General features: G+C 44.1%; 1 protein-coding gene and 1 long non-coding RNA gene across 2 annotated transcripts; one reads left to right on the plus strand and one right to left on the minus strand.

The window, feature by feature from the left end:
• Positions 1-762: 762 nt before the first annotated feature.
• LOC123353175 lies at positions 763-11,085 on the plus strand. The gene is made up of 3 exons (XR_006574420.1): positions 763-912; positions 10,166-10,267; positions 10,658-11,085. It is a non-coding gene; the product is annotated as an uncharacterized LOC123353175 (long non-coding RNA).
• Positions 11,086-11,268: 183 nt separating this feature from the next.
• Positions 11,269-24,705, minus strand: TRPV1 (transient receptor potential cation channel subfamily V member 1). The gene is made up of 15 exons (XM_044994091.1): positions 24,043-24,705; positions 23,258-23,424; positions 22,772-22,924; positions 22,128-22,268; positions 20,974-21,272; positions 20,162-20,338; positions 18,275-18,439; positions 17,893-17,988; positions 17,080-17,150; positions 16,145-16,310; positions 15,543-15,609; positions 14,733-15,049; positions 13,832-13,959; positions 11,984-12,099; positions 11,269-11,420 (listed from the first exon to the last, which is right to left on the minus strand). The coding sequence occupies exons 1-15, from the start codon at positions 24,357-24,359 to the stop codon at positions 11,269-11,271; spliced, it is 2,532 nt and encodes an 843-aa protein (XP_044850026.1). The 5' UTR covers positions 24,360-24,705.
• Positions 24,706-25,186: the final 481 nt, after the last annotated feature.

Genomic DNA, 25,186 nt, shown 5'->3' on the forward strand with positions numbered 1-25,186 from the left:
TTTGGTCCCACGCAGTCCAAAATTATTTGATCATTAGATGGCCTCTTGGGACCTCCCTCCACCCTAATTATACACTACTGGTTTTTCATCTCTGACGAACTGCATGCTAATGTCAGGCAGTTGAGTAATCCTTCTGCTTTGTATGATTCCCTATGTGCATTCCCGCTTTGGAATAAAAGGAAATGCCTGGGCTAAACCTACTGCATCAGATTTGAAAAGAATTACTTCCTTCTAGCTGAGACAGGCTGAATACTGCTTTTACTGAGTGAGCCACGGGGAGGCTTCCTTTGAATCCTCTAATTGCGTAGGTTTGTTATCTCTTGCTGCTCATCAGTTGACTAAGAGTTAAAACCAGTAAAGGCCGTGGAGCCACCTGGCTTAGTGATGAATGGAAAAATGCTGGTTTGCGTTGTCTGAAGAGGATGGCTTGGCAAAGGAGTTTTCTTTTCACTTTAGAGTTTTGTTAATTCTAAAAATGCCCATGGTGTTGAATTTATAGTGAGGGTGGGGTGTATCTTCATTCTGAAATGTACAATTGTTAGGGGACTGTTGGTCCCTTACTGACACTCAGTGGGGTTTTTTTGGTTGGCCACCTCCCAGGACCAGAAGAAAGGGGAAAGGCCAATGAGAAACCAGGACCCTGAGACTAACAGTTCTCAGGGCCAACGGGGAGAGGCCAACGTTCTAGGTCAGCCTGATTGACAGAGCAGGCCAGCCAATGAAAGAGTCAGGAGGTTGGGGGGTCCCGTCCTCCGTGTGAGCTGGAGCTGCCTAGACCAGAGGGGGCTGAGGTAAGGCGAGGGCAGGAGCCGGGCCGGCCAGAGGAGCAGCCCAGAGAGCTGAGCTGGAGGCAGAGCAGCAGCGCGTTGGCAGAGTGGAGCTGGGGCTGGAGCCGGCGCCGTCTGGAGCCAGGTGCGCTGAGCAGCTGGGCACAGTGAGGGGGACGCTGGGCAGGGGGCCCAGCGCAAGGAGACGCCCCCAGCCAAGAGGCCGAACTTGAAGGGGGATGGTAACCCTGACAGGAGGGGCAATACTGGGGAGAAGGGCCCTGCCATCTAGAGCCTGAGGGCATGTGGCCATCGCCAGAGCAAGTGTCTGACCCGCAGCATCCCTGCAGCACAGCCAGGGCATGGGACATGTGAGGAACAGACTGTGAACTGCCCTGGTTGGGGTGTCCCCGTGCCCCCGGGGCGGGGTTATGTGTTTTCCTTTGACCTTTCCCATTTTTTCCTTAGTTTTTTTAATCGGTTCCTGTTTAATAAATTGCGTACAGTTCAAAGTAAATGCAATGATCAGTGGGTCAGGGACGTGTCCAGGGCAGAGAGAGTACCCTGGAGTGGAGGCACCCTAGCCCCTGTCCTAAATGACCATGATAAGATTGGGGGTTGGTCACCCAGGAATCCTGGGCCCAGCCTTGTCGGGATTTCAAGGACTCTGCCATACAGGAGAGTGTCAGGCTGGCCTCGGTAAAAGGAGTGGGAGCAAGGACTCAGATCCTTTCACTAGCCAATTTCAGCAGGGTAGTGTATAAGCCAGAAAAGTTCCCACAATAGTGAAACCACTCCCCCACTTACACAATGATTGTGTAACCTCAGAATTTTCAGCTGATCTTCTTGGATATTCATTGGCTAATGTTTTTACAATGCTGTGTAGGTGGAAAGGGCTACTTACGTGCTAGGTATTATTATTAATAATGATGTGGTTTTTCACAGAATTATAGATACATTAGAGAGCGAAAAGTTCCATTGGCTCATTTAGTCCATCCCTTAGGCAATATAGGATTGTTCCCTACCCGATATTTTTCTAGTACTTTTTTCAGCCTAATTTAAAATGTCTTAAAGTTATGGTGCTTCTATCCAGGGCCGGCTCCAGGTACTAGCTTATCAAGCAGGTGCTTGGGGCGGCAACTCCAGAGCGGGGGGGCACTTTCAGGTATTCGGCGGCAATTCGGCGGCTCGGAGTGAAGGACCTCCCGCTGAATTGCCGCAGATCACGATCGCGGCTTTTTTTTTTTTTTTTTTTTTGGCTGCTTGGGGCGGCAAAACCCCTGGAGCCGGCCCTGCTTCTATCATTCCCCTTGGGAGACTATGTTATAGCCTAATGGAGCACACTATGAAGAAGGTTTTAATAACATTCAGCCTAAATTTTCCATATCTTAATTTAATCTCAGAACAGTTCTTCTCCCTCGTTTGTTTCCACCCTTCAAATACTTCTTGGCAGTTATCACTAGTCGTGGCGATAGTTATGATCCAGTCATGTTACCTGCAGCCACTTTAAAATAAGGGATTATTTTAGCTGGCATTTATTTAACTTGGTGCAAATAACCAAGTATTTAAGGTGTAACCACTTAAGGTGCAATTAAATACAACTCCACTGAGGTAAATACCCAGTGAAGATACTACATAACAGAAACATAATTGTCAGGTGATACATGGATTTTAGATTTAATAATTGCACTTCTGGCAAGAACAAGGTAATGTCATAGGATCCTAGTCAATGACAATAAGATACAAATTTTACATTAAAGAGGCTCCCTGAAGCCATGGAATTGATCTGGATTCTGCATGTGATTATCCTGTTATCAGAAAACAGAGGTGGGCCATGGAAAATATTGTGGCAAAGTTCAATGGTACCTCCCAAGGACAACCAAAGGGGGAAAAGAAAATTTGTTAGAAACCACTCTCCTCCTCTCACTCCCCTTCCTGTGCCTATGGACATGCGCAAGTCCATGGGTCCGGATCTAATGCATCTGAGGGTGCTGAGGCAGTTGGCTGTTGTGATTGCCGAGCCATTGGCCATTATCTTTGAAAACTCAGGGAAGGTCCTGGACGATTAGAAAAAGGCAAATATAGTGCCCATCTTTAAAAAAGGGAAGAAGGAGAATCCGGGGAACTACAGACTGGTCAGCCTCACCTCAGTCCCTGGAAAAATCATGGAGCAGGTCCTCAAGGAATCCATTTTGAAGCACTTGGAGGAGAGGAAGGTGATCAGGAACAGTCAACATGGATTCACCAAGGGCAAGTCATGCCTAGCCAATCTGATAGCCTTCTATGATGAAATAACTGGCTCTGTGGATATGGGGAAAGTGGTGGATGTGATATATCTTGACTATAGCAAAGCTTTTATTATGGTCTCCCACAGTATTCTTGCCAGCAAGTTAAAAAAGTATGGATTGGATGAATGGACTATAAGGTGGATAGAAAGCTGGCTAGATCGTCAAGCTCAACAGGTAGTGATCAATGGCTCGATATCTAGTTGGCAGCCGGTATCAAGCGGAGTGCCCCAGGAGTCTGTCCTGGGGCCGGTTTTGTTCAAAATCTTCATTAATGATCTGGATGATGGGATAGATTGCACCCTCAGCAAGTTTGCGGATGATACTAAGCTAGGGGGAGAGGTAGATATACTGGAGAGTAGGAATAGGGTCCAGAGTGACCTAGACAATTGGAGGATTGGGCCAAAAGAAATCTGATAAGGTTCAACAAGGACAAGTGCAGAGTCCTGCACTTAGGATGGAAGAATCCCATGCACTGCTACAGGCTGGGGACCGACTGGCTAAGAGGCAGTTCTGCAGAAAACGACCTTGGGATTACAGTGGACGAGAAGCTGGATATGAGTCAACACTGTGCCTTTGTTGCCAAGAAGGCTAACGGCATATTGAGCTGCATTAGTAGGAGCATTGCCAGCAGATTGAGGCAAGTGATTATTCCCCTCTATTCAGCACTGGTGAGGCCACATCTGGAGTACTGTGTCCAATTTTGGGCCCCCCACTACAGAAAGGATGTGGACAAATTGGAGAGAGTCCAGCAGAGGGCAACCAAAATTATTAGGGGGCTGGGACACATGACTTATGAGAAGAGGCTGAGGGAATTGGGCTTATTTAGTCGACAGAAGAGAAGAGTGAGGGGAGATTTGATAGCAGCCTTCAACTACCTGAAGGGGATTCCAAAGAGGCTGGAGCTCGGCTGTTCTCAGTGGTGGCAGATGACAGAACAAGGAGCAATGGGCTCAAGTTGCAGTGGGGGAGGTTTAGGTTGGATATTAGGAAACACTATTTCACTAGGAGGGTGGTGGAGCACTGGAATGGGTTACCTAGGGAGGTGGTGGAATCTCCATCTTTATAGGTTTTTAAAGCCCGGCTTGACAAAGCCCTCGCTGGGATGATTTAGTTGGGGTTGGTGCTACAGGGGGTTGGACTAGATGACCTCCTTTGGGCACTTCCAACCCTAATCTTCTATGATTTTATGCTGGCTAAAATGTCTGCTTAGCTAGTTGGGAATATCAGGATGCAGAGCCTGGGAATACCTATTCTTAGAGTAGACACGTACTATCTTGCTATGTATTTGCCTTTAAGGTGTCGTCCTCATGGTCAGCCCTTCCCCATACAAATGTGTCATTATGTTCTGTCCATTGGAGGATCAACACATCTTCCAGCAGAGTTACCTTCCCTAGACTAAAATAGGAGGGACACATCTTCATTTTCTGAAACAATTTATTGAATGTGGCTAAAGAAAGATGAAGTAAGCAATTCACAGTACATAAAGGATTTGCCTACTGAATCAGAATTAATGTGCAAGGGTGTCAAGTGGAAGCCAGTAGAGTTCTTGAGGCCAGAACTTGTGAAAAATTAATTTCCGCTGAATAGGGCCATAGAAGAAAAGGAGCGATCACATGGTATGGTTAGTAGTAGCTTATTTTTTTAAAGTGAGAACTTTGCATTTGCTTTCCCAGACGATGTTGGCAATAAACCTATTACACAACTTTAAGGTATTTAAATTTTTAAACATGGCATTATATTAATGTATGTGTTCACTGTGAGTTTTAGTATAAATCACATTTTTATTAAAAAATACAGTAACACATCTGTATAGATTTTTTAAAAGCACTTAGAAGCAGAAAGTAGTATGTTTACATGAGAATTAAAGACTCAGGATTAAATTCTAGTCTGATTTACCAATGCAAGTACAATAACTTCCATGGAGGCTGCAGTAGATATAAATCAAGACAGAATTTGCCCTGATATTAGCAATAAGATTAGGGCTCTGTATAGTACAGTCTATATCAGAAATATGTTAAATCTTCTTGCATCTGTATATGTGACACATGATCTTCATGAATTCTTTGGCCCATCATTTTCTTAATTTCCTTTCTTATTAGTATTTGTGGTGTAATAAGAACTTTCATTCTCTTAGCCCATTTTATTTTTTCCTTCTGCCTCATCTATAGCCACAGGGCCCACTCCTATCAGCAATTCTGTATATCAAGTGTTTGCCAGATCAAGTCCATAAATAATCCTGTGTTTGTGACATCACAGTCTATCACAATTACTACGATTATATGATTACTAGCACAGTTACTGGTTCCAATAGTCATTTTGTAGCACAGACACTGTGGAGTCACTTCCACAACTGTCTGCCGCTCATCTGATATGCCACATGGCCTTTATGAGCATATGCATGATAGGAAGGATGGTGTTGTCATCAGGGCATTGGCCTGGAAGTCAGGAGACCTGGATTCAATTTCTGGCTCTGCCACAGACTTCCTTTGTGCCCCGCCCATCACTTCAGCTATGGCTCAGGTCGCCATCTGTAAAATGGGAGTCACACTTTCTTCATCTCACATTTTGTCTGTCTTGTCTACGTAGATTGTAAGTGCTTCAAGGCAAATGCTGTTTCTTACTACATATGTACTATGGGCCCCTGAGCTTGGTTGGAACCTCCAGGCAGTTAAATCTTCTTAATGTTATGAAACTCAAAATGCCCACCTTAAACATCTTCTTCGCTCTCCCTGCCCCTCAGAGTAAAGGCAATTAGTTTGTTAGCTATAATCTTTCCTCAGGCCCGCTGACAGGAGTTAGGTCAAAGGGGGCAATTGCCCAAGGGCCCAGGCAATTTAAATGGGTCTGGAGGCCCCTTTAAAGGGGTGCTAGGCAGTTGTGGTGAGACTGTGGGAGGGGGGGCACTCGGCATAATCGGCCTCTGGGAGGCTGGGCATAGGGAATTGAGAGGTGTTGGGTGGGGGGGCTGTGTCAGGGCTGGGTGGGCCAGTGTGTGTCTGGCAGCTGCCGATCTGTAAACAGTGCCCTCGCACTAGGCTAGGCAGAGCGGGGCTGCCCCCTCCATGCCATGCCCCATTGCCCCTGGCTGGCCCCTTGCTCTGGGTACTGACCTCCCTGCACCATGCTCCCTTGCCTCCATGGGGGCCCAAAAATATGTTTGGCACCCAGGCCTACAAAAGTTTAATCTGTCCCTGGCTCCTAGGCATGTGTGAGGTGGTACCGGCAGTGGTGAAGGCAGCCGGGTGGGCACATCCCTTTCTAGGGGACCCATTGCCTGTTCTTCCCTGGGGCCCGGAATTGCTGTCCGCAGGCCTGTCTTTCCTTTATGAAACCATTCTTTTAAGGACTTTGGCAGATTTTTTCCAGATCCTATATAGTCAAAGCTCTCTAGGACTCAAAGAACTAGTCTCATATATTCATATAACTGCAACAATGCCATAAGAAGAGAAAAACAAGCCAATATATTATAAAATATAACACAAAAGCAAGGAAAGACAGATGAAGATGCTCTCAAAATCTGTCATAGGCACGCAATCCTATGAAAGAGCATTGGACTAGCTCTCTGCAGTGAGGAAGTGTCACCCAGTGGCCACTTACCAGAAGTGCATTATTTACTTCATTTTGTAAAAGCAGCAAAGAATCCTGTGGCCCCATAAGGTGCCACAGGATTCTTTGCTGCTTCTACAGAACCAGACTAACACGGCTACCCCTCTGATACTTCATTTTGTAAAATGTCAAGCCTTCCTTCAAATGTAAAGCATAAAGAATTTGCCAGAACCAATGGATCTGTTTAGAGCTGTCCGAATAACAGATTTTCCAGTTTGCTGTCAATTTGGGGGGGGGGGGGGGGAAGGAGGGAGGGAGAATAGTTTAGGGAAAACCAAAAATGAATTTTTTCAGAATTTTTGGTAAAGTCAAAAATGTGTTTAAGTCCATCTCAACTCAGCAAAGCACTTCATGTGCTTAAGAGTTTTGTGAATCGTGGCTTTGGTGCTTGCACTCTCTGCTGAGGTTGCAAATAAGAGTGCCAGCTGCCATGATGGTTTCTGATGTAAAATCCCACTAGCAACTGGCTAGAGACCTGCCCCCACCCCAAACAATGTATTTCACAGAGGCAGTATTGGGTGGTAACAATTTCTGCTCCCTAGTTCATGGGCTAAACTTTAACTGAACACCACTGGAAATTAGACAACTAAATACCTTTGAGGATCTAGGCCCAAGTGTTATTGTTTTTTAATAATATTTTAACAACTAAAAACAGAACTAACAGACAAGGATTGTGGAAAGCATTCAAAACTAACAAGCTGCAGTTGCGACTTACTGCTTCTGTGTTTATATTAACTAGGACAATCTAGTTAATCAAGGAAAGAGCTTCACCTGGAGCCTCTATATTATTCCACTTTCTTGGGACTCTGTGCTGACTATCTCCCCCATCAACACATGCTTAAGAGGAGTACAGAATACTGGGCTAAGTGGACCATTGGTCTGTCACAGTATGGCCATTCTTATATTCAGTGGGTGTGTTATAAACATACAGCTAAGGGTAGCATAAAATTCCTCCTTACCTGTAAAGGGTTAAGAAGCTCAAATAACCTGGTTGGCACCTGACCAAAAGGACCAATAAGGGGAAAAGATACTTTCAAATCTGTGGGAGGAAGGTTTTTGTTTTCATGTTCCTTTGTTCTCTCCCAGTCAGTGAGGAGCCAGGGCAGGAAAAATACATCTCCCTAAGTCTTATCTGAACTAAGCATCTAATATTACAGAAATAGTAAGTAATAGCAAGAAAATGCATTAGATTATCTTTTGTTTTAGCTTGTGAATTTTCCCTGTGCTAAAAGGAAGGTTTATCCCTGTTTTTGTAACTTTAAAGTTTTGCCTAGAGGGAAAATCCTCTGTGTTTAAAATCTTTTTGTTACCCTGTAAAGTTATCTTCCATCCTAATTTTACAAAGGTGATTATTTTATCTTTTTTTAAATAAACTTCTTTTAAGACCCTGATTGTTTTTCAGTGTCCTAAAAACCCAGGGGGTTTGATCTGTGCTCACTTTGTAACCAATTGGTTAGGATATTATTCTCAAGCCTCCCCAGAAAAGGGGGTGTAGGGACTTGGGGGGAATATTTTGGGGAAGGTAGGGCTCCAAGTGGCCCTCCCTAAACGTTTGTTTAAATCACTTGGTGGTGGCAGCAATACTAAGGGCAAGGAAGGAATTTGTGCCTTTGAAAAGTTTTTAACCTGGTAGAAATAAGCTTAGGGAGTCTTTCATGCGGGTCTCCACATCTGTACCCTAGAGTTTAGAGTGGGGAGGAAACTCTGACAGGGTGTATTACCATTAACTTCAGTGTGAGCAGAGTTAAGCACACCGACTGGAAAATCCCACTGCAAGAGTACTAATACCCCCTCCAAACTTTCAAAACTTAGAAAATTTTGTGCAGATAGAAAGATCTTCAGGTAGTGAGAACATGCTGCAGTAACAGCCACATGCTAGAGCATACCCTGAATGATTCATTGTTTGCCATCATGTTGACTCTACATGGTAACTGTTTTCCAGAAAGCCATGACCGTACTGGATCTGGAAATAAGTTTGCCAGTGTTCTGGAGAAAATGGCTCCAAAGAAAAAAAAATTTGCCCCAGTACACTAATTGGATATACCCGATAAAAAGGAAGGTGAGAACTTGCTTACAGTGGGTACAGTGAGACCTCTAGAAACCAAAGTGACTTTACATGTTTAATAAAACCTTGATTAAATTATTTCATTATGCCTAAATGTGATGGGCCCAAGGTCTGCGGCTCCCTGATGCAGCTTATCAGACATGCACACCTGAAGGCAACTCAGGGCTTTAAGGGTCAATGGGCCCTGCAGAGACAGTGTAGGTAAAGATAATCCCTCCATCAAAGATACCAGAGGAGGGCAGTAGGCCACAGCACCAGCACTGGTGCTGTAGCCTGCTGCCGTAGCCTGCTGCCCCCTGTGACAACAGATAGAGTTGGAAGGGGGTTGCGTTTAACAGAGGCTCACATTAATGGTGGAATTCTCCATAGTTTCAGATACGCATTGCAAGTCTGCACCTTCTGAGGCACCCCCTCACTAGATTTATATGGAGCTTGGCCAGGCTGAACCCAGCTTTTATATGAATACACATAAACTTCATATTTGTAAGCTTCCTCTTTATATGTTTCTTTAAATGAAGAGTGTGAATGAAGTGAACAAAACTAACTGGAGTAACACACTGATAAACACAAATGAAGAGCCTGTCCCCCTTGCAAAGGAAAAGAAAAAAGAGGTGGCTGAGGCCATTTTTAACTGTAGGGTAACTTTTTACTGCCCTTAAACCTCAGTAATCATTCCAGTGGACTTACAAGCAGAGTAACACTAGCTACCAAGTGAACAACCTCCAAAACTAGCCTGGTGTTAAACAGAGGAGCACTGTGGTTTATAATGACACAGGGGCCAAATCCTGACATCTTTGTTCATGCAAAACTCCCAGTGACTTCAAGAGAAATTTTGACTGAGAACTTCAGGACTGGGCCTATAGTAGTTAACATAATATTAAAAGACAGTGACAGTTATTTCTGCCTGGTAAAGCACTTGTGTTCTGATGAGATGTGAAAACTGCAAGTTCTAAGTCACTTTGGGTAGTTCTTCTCGTGTGATTATAGTAGTTAGTTACACTGGGTGACAACCTGACCCCGTTAAAATCTATGGCAAATTCCCATTGGCTTAAATGGAGACAGGATTTCACCCATGGTATGGGTTCTGTAGTTGTTACAGAACTGCGGCGTTACAGGTATAGTATATGGCTGTTTTTGCTACATTAAGTAAAGTGCTGCCAATGAGAATAATTTCAGTATTTGTGGTGGTTATTTGTTGAAGATACATGCAAAATTTAAAAGAAATCTATAATTTAAGTTAATTTGCAAATTTAGGTGGTTCTTGGATAGCATTTTGTTCTCCTGATCTTGTAATTATTTGTACCTATTTTTTTGTCAGTTTCACTGAAAACAAACCCAAACCTCTGACTGCAACTGACTCCTTCCTCCAAATTTAACAGAGAAAATTGGCTTGTTCTTCTCATACTAGCAGTTTTGCCTTCACAACATTTCTTTTCCAGGTTCAAGGAGAGATGTGGTGGGAAAAAGGGAACCTGAAGAAAGCAACGCATCAGTAGATTAATCTGATGTCTGAAGAGATGTTGGTTTCTTCAGTTCTTGTTGTATGTATATACTCTTGTACTGCAAGTCAGATTCCTTCTGCTTTTGCTTTGAACTGTAAAGTGGAAAGTTGCAAGTAAATATACTATTTACCTCTCAAAGTAGATATAGATATTTATACACTCTTCCTTTCTCTTGCAAATTGTATCGTGTCAGCACAGATAAATAGGAACCTGACTATAACTGTTGTGCAAACCATATCCTCCTATATTTCATATCTATATTAGCATAATGCATGTTAATTTTTGGTGAGTGATTGTTTCTCAGGGAGTTGATGATAGATTCCATCCAATAACCAAAACAACACAATGAATGCTGTAATTTTGGACATGATAACAATTAAGATAAAACCTATTTATCAGTAAAACCATATTTCTATATCATTGCTACAGACCATGTGATGACTGAAAACTTATATCGAGCAACCTGAGTAGCTGTGACAGTCTCTCCCAGGCAAGCCCCACAGGAGAAGGATGCTATGGGGCATTCCACCAAGCAGTTGATGAGCCTACAAAAGATCAGTTAGGATTAGAGATGGGGAGCAAGCAGTGAAATCCAACAGAGACTTTTATGTGTCTTGTTTGGGGCCAGCTAGGAAACCTCAATGTCTAGGCTGTTTGTAGTTTTTCCACTGGGAGGTGAGGAAGTTTTCCTCCTTGTGGGCAAAAATACTCAGTTTATTTCCTGCTTTTAACCAGCATGTGTGAAGTACTGTACAAAGCTCAAGAGAGAGCCTTCTGGTGTGGTTGATTGGAGGTAGATATCTAACCAGTAATGGAGGCATAATGGCCAATTGATGGAAACATGGTCTTAACTAACAAGCTGTTTACTTAGCATATTTAATGAATCATTACATACAGTAGCTTCCTCAGCCCTTTTGCCATAATGCTCTGTTCTCATAAAGAGCTCCAAGTCCATTGTCTGTGAACACAGACAATACACTTAAAAACAATTATAATTAACCTTCTTCTTAAGAACAATTATATTCAACAAACAAAAAAAACTAAACAGACTTCCTTGCCCCAGAGTCGTCAGGCTCATAATCATGTTCCAAAATGGGTTTTAACTTGGCTTCTTCTGGCTGTTTCTGTGCCTCCTCTCGCCTGCTCCCATCTCTCAAAAGTGGAACCAAGGTCTTCCAGTTTTTCCCTGAAACTTATAAGCAAAGTGGCTATTAATGTTTTTTTCCTATAGAAACAGACCAGAATATTCCTGGTTTCCAACACAGAGGGAAGCTGATATAATATAAAGCACAAGTGAAGATTTTATTATTTTAAAAGTTTTATTCTTCTGTCAGTTTTCCATTCTTTTAAGCTGACAAGTACACCCACTGATCTATGAACTGGGGTTCTTCTGCGCTAACTAGTGAGCTACTGCACTGTGGGGTTGGGGCATCACAGGGTGGCTCCTGTGGTACACTGCTGCCATGTCTATCCAGCTCACCAAGGTCATTACACACCATGGAAACATCCAGAGTGAGGAACTGGAGGGAGCTAGAGAATTCCAAAGAATAAAACTGCAAAATGAATAAAGGGTTAGTTCGTTTTAATCCTTTTGCCCACTTTGTTCATTTAACAGCAGTTCATGTAGCTATTCGAAGTCTCACTGAGAGATGTATAAACTTGCACTACATTATGCTGCCTCTATAACCAAATGTATAGTCTAATACCGTCAGACTATGGGAAGAACTGGAGGGTTTTCATGCCTGGATTCCTCACCTCTGCTAGACTTAAAAGAAAAACTTGAGTTTCGCTTCAAGCCCATGCTGTATCCAGGCTCCTCGTTGATTATACCCAGATTAGTGTTCCACGTGGACCAGTTCACCTCATCGACTCTGGAGAGAGAACAAAAGTGATTTAATGTTGAAAGGGATCTAATTTATTCTCCAGAAAAGGATCTAGAGTCTCAAGGACCGTATGCACAGTATAACTTTGTCACGCAACCAGTTCCCTGTGTGGACAAGCTACTCAGATAATTCTTGTAGAATAGTAGTTACTACTCAAGGTGCACAGCAATAATCCTGGAATTTTTGTGAAGTAAAGTGTTGCAGAATGGTGCTGGCCTAATCGTTGTGGCTGATTAAAGCTCCCTGTGGGTTTAATGTTCTGTATTAAAGTCCCTGTAAACGGGTAGACTCACCCCTGCGGTGCCTCCTACTGGTTACTCCGCAACTTAGCTCTTTTTCCAGTCCGGAGCGCCCTCTGCAGGCTGGTGATCCACCTGCTTTACTCTCAGCCCCGTGTCCCTCCCTGGACCCGGTGCCCCTTTTACTCTAACTGGGTCTCCCCCTCTCAGGGGAACCCCCACCACCACGCTATCCCCACTTGCCTCAGAATGGCTACTGCTCAGTCACTATCGAGCCCCATATCCTGGGACAGACTGCAGTGTCAGCCTTCTCATCACCGGCAACGGGGTTCGGACCTGCTGCTTTGCCTATCCTTAGGTTGCCCCCTGCAAACCCCAGTACCTCTTAGTCCCGTACTAGGCTGCAGGCCTGGGGCTCTCCTAGGCTGGAGCTTCCCCAGCCCCTCAGCCTTTTCCCCGTCCTGCTTCACCGTAGATACTTATCTTAACGTCTAAGTAGCCAGGCCCATCTCTCTCTAACCACAGAGAGAGACTCTCTGGCTTCCTGGCTGCTCTGGCCTTTTATAAGGCCCTGGGCTCAGTTTGGGGCGTGGCCCCCAGCTGCCGCCATTTCCCCAATCAGCCCAGCCAAAAGCCCCTTCCCAGGGCTGTTTTAAAGCCCCAACGGGCAGGAGCGGGTAGCCAGCCCGCTACAGTCCCTAATATACCAAATAAAATTCACCATCTACTGGATATTTGCAAAAGGCCACTCTCAGCCTGAGGACCAAGGCAACTGCCCATAAAGAATTCTGTAACATTCACCTGAGGAGAAACCTACCTGACTCAATTAAATTTATATCATACTATGCAGAGAAACACCAAGGGATTCCATAGTCACACTCTGTCTTTGTGTCCCAGGGCAGAGGGTTGGCTGTGGGCTGGTGAATCCATGAGTATGCAGATCCACTGGCCAATCACCACACAAGGAAGAGTTTGGGCTATCACAGGCCTGCTGTGTAACAGTTCTGCCAATGCTTCATGGTTTGGCAGGGGAATGCCATAGACGTCCCTGTTGCATAGGTCAGATACTCAATCTCTACACTCTAGCCAGGATTCTCCACACTGAGAAATTTGTGGCCCAAGAAGTAAAGCAACGTAGAATCAGATATGGAAAGAAAAACGCTCAGCTGCAGTATCTGTTCATTATCAGTTGAGCTATGATGCTGCTTTGAGACGAACAGTGATGAGAGGACATAATGCTATTTTAATATAGAAGGTCTGCTTGGCATTCTGGCATCTCAGACCCAGCAGGCTGGACCAAGTCTATTGTGAATTCGACTAAGAACCCATTTCACTCGCGCCACTGAACAGCCATCACTTAGTGTAATTTTTGGTCACCCTAAATTTAAGAGATCTACATCCCATTACCAGTTATTGAGCCATCCCAGGCCTGTAGATGTGTTTCTGTAAAAGATTATCTATTTAAGATAAAACCAGGTTACCTGAAACACCATCTGTAATCATCCTTGTCATCAGGTGTGGTTCCCACTAAGACTCGCTTCCCGGATCGGAATGAGCTTATCATGCAGTTCAGGTAGCTGTTTTCGATATTCAAGATGGTGATGGCTCTCTACCAATTGAAAAAGGCCAGGAGAGTGGGGAACAGCTGGCATTTAACTATATTTATACAAATGTCGAGGCCTTTCTTTATAAAACAAGAATCCCCGAACTTTCACCTGCATTGTCAGCCTAGGGCAATGATCATACCAACCACAAAACATACAATTTTTCTAGAAGTGTGTCTTTTAAAATGATGGATGACTACTGTTTTGTAGTTAGAACTACAGGGTTTCTTTTCATACACAAAAGCTGACATGGCATTATCTGCAAACCTGGCAGAAGGCACTTGCTTTCTTCCAATGCATAATCTCCATTTTTTCATATTCTGATCATGGTTTTCCAGTGTCGAGAGCCTAAATGCCTTCAGGTTTTTTACTCTGTTATTGTCTAATAATAAAAATATTTATTTTCTTAAACTGCAAACATCTGTGAAATATTCAGTGTATACCAAGAACATCTGCTTAAACAGTGCATCATACACCAGATGAGGAAAGGGACCAAGGACAGTCATACAGGCTTGTGCTCATGGGTAAGGAATCAGGAGATAGAAAGACTGAGATAGATAAATGTCTATCAGGGATGGTCTAGACAGATGAGGGCAGGGGACTGGACTCGATGACCTCTCAAGGTCCCTTCCAGTCCTAGAATCTATGAAAGACATGAAAATCTGCAAGTTTGGAAACATACCAGTCCCTCCAGATTCCCCTTAAAGCGCTTATCCCCCAAGTTCTCTTTCTAGTTCCAACATGAAGACCAGAACCCTTGGGGGGGGGATCAACAAACCTGGAGTTTCCAGATGCTCTTACTCTCTTGTGCGATCTTGTTCACAGTTTCCCCCATCAGCGCAATCAGCATGTTGAGCAGGAGAATGTAGGTGAGGATGACGTAGAGGACCAACAGGATGACAAAGACAGACTTAAACCTGTAGTTCTCAGTGAACTCTAGATCTCCCATGCCAATGGTGAACTTAAACAGCTCCAGGCAGGTGTAATACAGACTGTTGTATGATGTGCGGCCACACTTCAGCTGGCCTGATCGGGTGCAGAGACAGCTGTCATTTTCATGTCCCTCATAGTCATCTTCAATCAGAGTCACCACAGCTGTTGCAAATGGGAAGAGTGATGTATACAAGAAAAAGATACTCAGAGACCATGCTCATTTTGAAAACAATGAAAAACTTGCAAAGATGTATCTGATTAGACACAATATATTGATGGCCATCTACTGCAGGTGGAGTTGTGGGGAGTCAGAAGCTCTGAAAAAATCAGTCCCCAGGATTCTAAAGTTGGGCACCCAACATAGAGGCATCCAAAATTAGAGATTACTTGAAAATGTGGTGTCTGAGTTTCTCCATCTGTGAAATGGGAATAATGCTGCTTGGCATTATTTTGAGATCTACGGTAAAAAAAACCCTATTTTAATGCTAAGTAGTAGTAGTCTTTATTTTTTCATGTGGTAGAGATTTTGTACGGGGGCGTGATGTAGATTTCTTAGTTTCTAGTTGGTAACGGGAATTCTAAATTAACTGAAAAGGTAATTTTTGCTAAATCTCATTGATTCTCTAAGAAAAAATAACTCCCAAGGTGACATTACCTGTAGAAAATCCCAAGAGAAATACTAGGTAGACAAACATGAAGCGACATAAATCCCTCAGGATCATCTGCAACATGGAAACAGAACATTTTATAGGAATCTAACACAAACTGCAACCAAGAGTGGTGGAAAGTCCTGATTTGGCTCCAAGAAGGAACTATACAGTGTGAACCCACTGCTCTTGCCTTACACCATGACTGAGTTTCCGAGTACTGGCTTTCAATATAGAGAACATTTCCTTTCCATTATTCATAAAACCTATTAGATGCATATGCAGTATATTTAATGCCAAATATATTTTCAACCTTTCATGTGTGAATCAAGCTAAGACAGTGTGGTTCTTTGTCCCCCTCTATAGACTACTTGGCTAGACCACATGAAGAGGTCAGACTTCTTTGTGGAGAAGGCCTGAAAATAATCGAGGAGAGTAGAGTTAACTGACATGAGCCTTTTCAGACTCACTGGCAACAGTGAGTAGATTTTCCCCCAAAGGTGAAAATAAAGCTGCTCTCCCTGGTTTAAACCGTAAGGTTGAATCGGTGGTGGTACTTTCCAGGCCTGTGAAAATTCAGCAGGGCTTGCCAGCTGCTCCCTAGACTGACCTTCTCAATCATGACAGAGTAAATCCCCATCTGCTGGAAGCCTCGGGTGTAGTACAGCATGTTAGCCCATCCCAGTGCCAAGGAGAACACCATGGATGCCACATAGAGTTCCTGGCCACAGAAGTACAGCACCACTGAACTCAACAGGAACAGCGAGTGAACAAAGCTGAAAGACAAGCATGGTTCAAGCATAGAGTGCAGATCCTCCCAGGCAGGCAAGAAAGGAGGGATGAAGGCATACACAGCGGACTCAGGAATTCCCCAAAAGCACATTAGAACCCATCTGGACAGACATGTCCTCCTAGGCCAACCTCCATCCCTTGAAAGATTCTTTCCTTTCATGCTTCACTTGTCTTCTGCACCCTCCACAATTCCTCTCCCCTTAATAACTCCCGAGTTTCCCGCATACCCCTGTTTCTCCAACCCAACTGCTGTTCTTCTGCCTTGCAGGATGTCAGCAAGACAAGCCACAATTCTCTGTTGTCCTCGAGCACTGCTCTCTCTGGCACTCCCTCTCTCTCACCGCAGAACTGGCAGCAGTTCAGGGAGCTGCCCTGTGTAGCAGCCTTCCGACTGGGGAAGGCAGAGGGCTCCAATAGCATAAAGCGGAAGGTACCACTGGGGACAAGAGAGGTTTCATCATGGCCCAGTGCACAGGGCATTGGACTGCAAGTCAAGAGTCCTGGGATCAATTCCTGGCTCTGCTGCAGGACCCAGACAGTTAACCTCACAGCACCTCATCTTCTCCACCTGTAAATGAGGGTTATGACCTGGAGCCACCTGTGTAAAGTGCTAGGAGAACTGGGGGGATGAAAAGCACTGTGCTTATTTCAAAGCCTGTACATGCAATGCCTTGCTCAAGCCAAGGCCACGAGTCCCTCAGGCTCCTAAATGCCACGTTCAAACGCAAATAAAGAAGTTGCTGAGAAGCTTACAAAAGAACCTCACTGTAACTGTCAGCTAGCAGAGTCTTCAATGAGGGCCGCCTCTGCACGAAATATTGTATCTGCAAAAAAGGGAGACGAAAAGCCAGTTTCAGGTTGGCAAGTACATTTCCACTGTGAATCTTCCCAGGGGACCCATCACTCTGTATCTAAGTGCTGACTGTTATCTGGGTCAAACTTGTTGGAAATGCTACTGCAACCACTGCCCCTCTAAGTGCTGGGGAGGTCTGCTGAGCTGGATCCAAGCTGGGAAAAGGGGAACAGCTCACCCTAAGTTAGCCCACAAGAACCTCTCAAATGCAACACACATTCCAGTAAGCATGAGCCTGAATTATGGTTATCCCCTCAGTGTAGCACTACTCTGGAGCTTGCAGCTTGTGTGGGAGCAGCAGCCCATTTTCTCACTGGTTTGAGCAACTGTGATCACACTGTACTTGCTGTGTGTTCTTTACATTGGCCAACATACAGTAGCAGTTTGTGTTTAAAATAGCACTGATGATCTCTAAAGTCCTTAATGGTGCAGGCTCTGGCTATATTCAATACCCCCTTAAGCCTTGTGTCTGTGCTCAGGCACTCCTAGACTTTGTAGGGCCTTCCTTCTCATACAGTAGGACGACAGGCAACTGCACCTTAGCTTTGTAACTCAGTAGAAACCTGACAGCTCCTGGCCATGCCATTAAAAACTATCTGTAGCTTTCGAGTGAGGGATGGACTCTAATAGCAGCTAACCCAAATCAAGGGGGGCACCTATTTTTGGCTCCCACCTATCCACATGGCTCTAAGGAGAAATGTCAAAGCTCTTACCCCTCTGAAAAAGAAATAGAGACCTCCCAGCACACTCAGGATCTCTCCAATGACACGAAAACACTCCTCGGTGGTGTATTCAAATTTGAAGGGAGGCTGCATAACACAGGAGCAAAGGATCAGCACAGCTGAAGATGGAAAAGGACCTGTCAGCTGAGCAGTTGAAAGTGCTTGGCTTCCTCTAGGATTGGTCCCTAAAAGCACTGCTTCCTCCATTCTCCAAGGAGGGGTCTGGAGGAGGAATCCTTCCTCTGCACTTTTTCTCCCCCTCACTCGGGTAAGAAGGAAGAACCGTTAAAGCTCTGGCACCAATAACGCGACTGGCAGGCCTGGGAATTCATCCCCGGGGTGGTCACACTGAAGAGCATGACCAGTGAAGTACCTTTTCATGTTTCTCCACAGGTCTGAAGTAGGCGGCCATGGTGAGTATGATAATATGCATAGCATAAACAAAGAAATTGAAGTAAAATAGGCGTTTGACGAATCGGTCCCACTTGTCCTGCAGCAGCCTGTTCAGGGGCTCTACCAGCAGCATCTCATGGCGATTCTGCGAGGGGAATGAGAGAGAGAAGGAATGTGAGTCCCAAAGAAGCCAATACACACATAAGATGAGAGAGCACCTGCCAAAGGTCTTTGCAAACAGTAAATGAAATCTCATTGTCCCCAGTGTGACATTATGAGTGTAATATAATATTTCATTGGAAGGTGACAGGGCCAGAAAGAGTTAATTAACTCAGACTGACCTGACCCATGGCCGAACTTTACAGACTTGTTAGGAAAATATGTAAATGAATAGAGCTTTGAAATGCAAGTCGGCATTGTTAGAGGTAGAAGGGTAGATGTTTGCTCAGGTCTTGTGATGTAAGCAAACAAGTCTTGTCTATTGCTATAGCTTTGATTCAAAGATTAAAAAAAGGAATATTAACATTTAGGAAGATACTTGAGTGAAATAGTATTATTGTCTATATGTCTCTTTGAAGTTTGTGGTAACCTGTATCTGAACTGTTTAATGGATAAATTATCCTGTGCTAATTGCCATGATGTTTGGAAGAAGGAAAGTTAAGCCTATTGTTTTCTCAGGCCAAAAGGCTGTTGGAAATGTATAAAAACCCTTCTTCATCTCAGATCTGCTTTGGGTTTCAAGAGGGGGAAACTAAGCCAGAAGGATTGAGATCCCCAGTCACTGACTGGAGTCACCCTGAATATGGACATTGGGCTATAACCTATGGACTATATCGAAAAAGACTTTTGGCAACTACAAGCTCATCTCTGCTATGTATCTGAACCTCAAGAATTGAATTCAAGTCTATATGTATATTGATCTTTTAACCAACACTCTCTCTCTTTTTATAAATAAACTTTAGCTTAGTTAATAAAATTAGCTATAAGCATGTATTTTGGGTAAGATCTAAGTTATAATTGAACCTGGGTGTGTGGCTAATCCTTTGGGATTGGAAGAACCTTTTCATTTATATGATAAGATTTTCAGTAATCATCATCATATCTGACATGTGTGTCTGGATGGAGGCCTGAGGCTGGGCACTTTACGGGAACTGCGTTATTTGGACTTCTGAGTAACCAGCAAGGTACTATAGAAGGTGTTTTGCGCTAGCTTGGTAAATCTAAGTATTGGAATAACCACCAGTTTCTGGGGTTTGTTTGCCCCGTTTTGTTTGCAGTTCACCCTAATTGAGTGACCTCAGCTGGCTCCCATGGGCAGCATCGTCACACCCAACTAACATATTCTCCAGTCCCCAGAAGGCAGGGAAGTGTCATTATCCCAGTTTCACAGATAGGGAAACTAAAGTAGAATGATTTGTCCAGGGTTGCTCAGTGAGTTAGGAGCATAGCTGAGAACAGAACCCTGGAGGCCTGACTCCCAGTCCCCTGCTGTAACTAAAATGTTTCTCTCAGGAGCCCAAAGGAGTGCCAGGGAATGACATACAACACAGAGGCTTGCTGAATGGTATGACTGTACCCTTACTTGTCTGAGCAAGCACTCCTGTGAACGGTACTGCTGGCTTCAAGCCAAAGGAGAATATTTGCAATAAAGAGTCCCGGGATTAGCTTCCACAATCAGGTGGGCAAAAGGAATGTTAGTGCATAGACTCGTGCCAAGAATGAAATTACATCTCTGCACTGTTCCCGATCACTATTCACTCATAACAAAGCTCTGCAAAATGGTGCAAAACTTCAGAGACACGCACTATACAGAACACAGCTGACCACTGAACCCAGTAAGAAAGTGTAGAGGAGGTTTCATACTCACTGGTGTTTTGCTGCTATACGCAATGATCTCAAGCACTGAGTTTTTCTCACACGTGTCTATGGAGGACAGGTCATAAAGAGATGAGTGGACGGGTCCATAGGCCCATTCGGTGAACTTCCTAGACAAATGCCTACACTCAGGCTCTTTGATCTCTCGTCTAAGGATATAGGCGAAAATCTGATCATAAAAGAATAATATATGACCAACATTTCAGTTCAGTTCATATATACTCATTTCTCAGTAACACAGGAATTCAGATTCCGCCCCGGCTTAACTGCACTGATGTCAAGCCATTGGGATACTGTACAGCTCACAGCTTGCAATATCCAAAAGCCAGTGATCTCATTGGGTTCTGGGCAATATGAATGTGGCAAATGGGCTAATGCAGTAGCACAAAGAAGTGTCTCTCTGGTCTCTTCCAATTAAGATTTGTGACTATCTTTGGCCTCTCAAACCTAAAACAGGCATCTAGAGGCACCTGTTTTGTATCCCTTTGAGGTCACTGTCTTGGTGAATGGGAAATGGGAAAAGTCAAAGATGCACTTCCTACTCCACCTGAGATAGCAGCCAGGGCACTTTTACTGTTTCCATGTAGGCTGACATATGTGTAGTGATACTACATGACTCCCTTTGGGCACATTACCTAGACTACATCAAAGCTTTGCTTTTTAAACTCCAGCGTTAAGTCCTGCAAAGTTTTTCACCGTCTCGGTCTGCTAGGCCCAGGCAGCAAGTAATGACATGTACCCAGTGTAAATGTTTTGATTATACTGTGTGTCATTTGAAAGGGTAACAGGTATGTGTCCACCTACCCCTATCTTCCCTTTCTTTGCAGCCAGGGTTAAAGGAGTCAGTCCTTTCTTGTTAGTGATCTCTTCCAGCTTCAGCATCGGGTTAATTTTGGCACCAAGGATCAAAATGTTGTTATACACCTTTGTTACAAACTTGGTGTTATCTTTGGTGTTATCTGCAATCTCCACAAGGGCGTGCAGAACTGTATTGCCCATAGAGTCCTGGCCAGCTATATTGGCTGGATGATACCGATTCTCGAGGAGGAATTTCACGATGCCTAGCTGGTTGGTGCAGGCAGCCAGGGAAAGAGGCAGTTCACCTAATGGCAAGCAACATGAACCACTGGTCAGAAAACTCACCATATGTACAAAAGTCACCTTTATGAGCTTAAAAGCGAAGGAGAATCTGAAACCTCTGCAGGTCTGAAACCTCACACCATGACCAGACGGGTGAGCAGTTCTCCATCAAATACTGTACCAAATCGTAGTCTCATTGTAAAAATTGTATTTCCCTATGGACTTAAGCACTGCATAAAACTTGTGCAGGGCCTCTAAATATGGGTGAATTTCCCTCACTAGTGAAAATGTTCATACCTTGCTGATCAATACATGGGGGCTATCTGGACCCAGCATGTGACGAGTTGGAAAAAAAACCCAGAATTATCAAATTAGAAATGCACATTGAATGGTCCCCATGTATTTTGGTTAAAAGAACTGAATGTGTTAAGGGAGTTTTCCCCCCCAAAAAAGACAACTTGTGTTTGGACCTCACATGTTAAGTTTTAGGCAGAAAAAAAAAATTATGCTTGGATTATAACATCCTCTTCCCACTGAAAACAGATGGCTATAGAAATATTGAGTGCAGGGCTATAAGGTGCCTTTAATAATGATACAACCCATCAAGAGATACAGAGGTAGTTCAGAAGACAAATGGGGTTAGGTACCCATCTTGCACTGAATATCAATGGGAAATGCATGCCTAACTGCCTTAGCTCCTTTGTAATCCCAGCCCCCATTAGGGAAATACTAGGGAAGGTTGGATTAGCCCCTCTGCTATTTGTGGGTCATCTGGTCCCCCATAATCAGGAGTATTTGAACAGCTCACATTTGGGACAACTCTCTTGGTTACTTGATCAGTGACTGAAATCATGTATCATGTGTCTTGTTTTCCCTACCAAAATAAAAGCCAGGTTTCCCTTTGATTTTTCTGAAGAACTCCCCGTGGGCTCTCGCATGAACGTCTGCTCCATTTTGGACCAAGAGCTTCACCAAGTACATATTCCTCCTCTCGATGGCAATATGGAGAGCGGTCTGACCTAGGGAAACACTCATCTGACAACAGAAATCTCACTTCACATAACACAGAGAAACAGCTGCCAGACACTACAGGCTCCTTCTTCTGAGGTTAATGCAATGCTGGTGAAAAGGGACAAATTGAACAGCCCTGGAGACTGAAGCGCTCTATTTATCAACAGAATGGAGACAACAGAGGTAGCGAATGCAGGCTTCCTTGCTCCCCGGCCAATGTGCTCCCAACCCTATCCCACCAATGTACATCTAGAAGAGGAAGAAAATTAGATCACATTAACCAAACATGTCACTGGCAGAAATAGCAGATGTGATCCAGGTATTTCAAGAACACAAGTGCTGGCTCTCCGGCAGTTTGTGGTTCTGCTTTCCTAGAACCTGAGCTTCATTCTTGGTTACATTCAGAGAAACGCCTAAAGGACTCAGACAGTCCTTTGTAGCCTATCTCCAGACTTTCTATACAGACTTAGGCTCAGGCAAGGCCAGACAGTCTCCCAGCTGCCTCTCTTACCCTTATAGTAGTTGTCAGTATATTCTGCATTAACTAACTCTTTCAGATTGCCTGTCTTCTCCGCAGTTTCCAGAAGCAGGGGAATGGTATCATTCTTCCCATCATGCAGATTCAGCATGGCTTTCAATAAGCAGGTTTTCCCAGTTTCCGGCTCTGTAACATAGAGGGTTACAGCTATAAAAAGGGGCATTACAAACCTGCCCTCTGATACCTAGGCATGCAGTAATCACAAGGTATCTGGGATCTTCTGAATGGATGGACGAACCCAGGGACATTTAGGGTTTCACAAATAACCTCTCAAACTTTTCTGAAATTTCCAGCGTCTTTATAGAGAATTGCCCAGTCTATGGGAAACTACTGCATGACGCAGAACCCCCTGCAATGTCTTACCGTGTATTTAAGTAAATACCATTCTGATCTTCTAATATCAGCAGCGCTGCTGGAAGAGGGAAATGGCATTTGGATGCATCTGACATTACTAGGTACCTTTGAACTCATTGTCTGTGAGATGCTTCCGCGTCTCATGGAGATAGGTCTGCAGGTCATTCAGATCACTTGTGTCACCTTGGGCCACAGCATCGAAGATCCTTCTGCAATCATAGAACTTGAAAGCTTTTTCTGAGCAGCTTGCAATGGAATTGGTACATAGGAGCCTGACAAAGATAAATTTAGTTACTGAAATGTAAGGATTAACCAAGTCTCTTAAAAACCACCAAACAATTATACTTCCATTACTGGCTTTCAGTGGCACACACATTAGTGAATATTACATATATGAATTGTACAGTTTGTAATATCATAAAGGTTTAGACAAGCAGATGTACTGGTGAAATTATGTTTTTACTGGTGAAAAGTTAAGAACTCAAATCCAATTAAGCAACTAAGTCTAACATCTGATCATGCTCCTGGGAGCCAAGAACTCCTGAGTTCCAATCCCAGCTCTACCACTGATTCACTGGGTAAATGATACAGGGCAACATTTTCAAAAGTGCCCACTAATTTTGGAGTAAGACACCAAAGAGTTTGATTCCTAGAGGCACTGAGTGCGCTCCTATTGATTCATTTGGAGAGTAGATTGCATTCAGAGATACAACTCCAGGATGGGCAATAGTCATTAAATGTACCAAAGTATTTGGGTACTTCCCGTTCTTTAAGCATAGGAAATACTGAAATATCTGCTGTAAAATCAAATACTGTGGTGCAATGGGTAAATGCTGAGCTATGCAACCCAACCCCTGTCATAATATATATCCAATATATCAGGAACTTACTTGGCAAATTGATTGTGTATTTTTGCCCTTTCCATATTGATATTAAACTTGATGACAGGAGCAGACCCCATGTGGTCCATCTGGTACAAGGAGTCCATGGGCGCCATGTTCTTATCGCTATCCCCCATCCCAAAGCGGCCTCGTCTAGCGAAGATGTTGCTTTTGGGCACCTGCTGTACCTTTGTGCTCTGGCTTCCCTGAAGGCTTTCAAGGGTTCCCAGACTGGAATCCTCACCATCTGTGTGCTCGTCTGTGACTTCAGAGTCCTCCACATCAGAACTGCCAAGTTTCCTCATCTTTCCAAGGATGGAAGACATGGCCAGCAGGCTGCAGGGAACCCAGTGACATTAATACTGCCACCTGATAAACTACGTGGAGCTTAGTCTGGCTTCAGTTATGACTCTTCACCAGTTAGAAAATGAGTTGCTTTCTTTTTCTTTTAAGTGAAGGTGCCGGCTGCCATCCTGTATTACCAGGGCAGGTACAGCAGCAGTATACGCTTTCTACTCACTGCTCCTCTCGGCCTGTGTGCCTCATCCCTGATCTGGACAGACCAACCACTGCTTTGGTTAAGAGAGGAATTCAGAGGAATTCTGCTGAGATTACCAATAAGGGAGCCAATTGGTGCCAATCATGGTCATGCTTCTTGTGATATGGTCACTTGTTCACTAAGGCTGAGGCTCTTTTCTATTCTATTACCTCATCACCTCCAATTCGTTGCATACGAGCCCATCAAACAGCTATCAGATGGTACATTGCTCAACTGCCACCACCGTTCTGGTGATAAACACTGACTTGGTATTCTGCTTCACAGACAAACCAAGCCTCTTCTGGCTCGCAAAGCTCTGACTTACAGTAAAAGAATCAGGGGTAAGGTCTTGAAGGAAACTCAATAGAGATTCTCCCCCCACCCCACTAGCCAGTACCTGGCAGACACTGGGAAATAATATGGCAGACTTACAGAGTGTTACAAAGCCAGGAGCAAATAAAAATAAATACATGCCAGGAGGGAAAGATTGCAGGGCCAGATGTCAGGTCCTTGTGCATGCTGGGGAGGAAGAGGAAACAAAGACACATGGAGCTCTTGTAAGGCTTATGGAAAGGTATAAATTACTACACAGGCACATTGATCTGGTATGGTTCT

This window comes from Mauremys mutica, chromosome 19, assembly GCF_020497125.1.
Source record: "Mauremys mutica isolate MM-2020 ecotype Southern chromosome 19, ASM2049712v1, whole genome shotgun sequence".
NCBI classification, from domain to species: Eukaryota; Metazoa; Chordata; order Testudines; family Geoemydidae; genus Mauremys; species Mauremys mutica.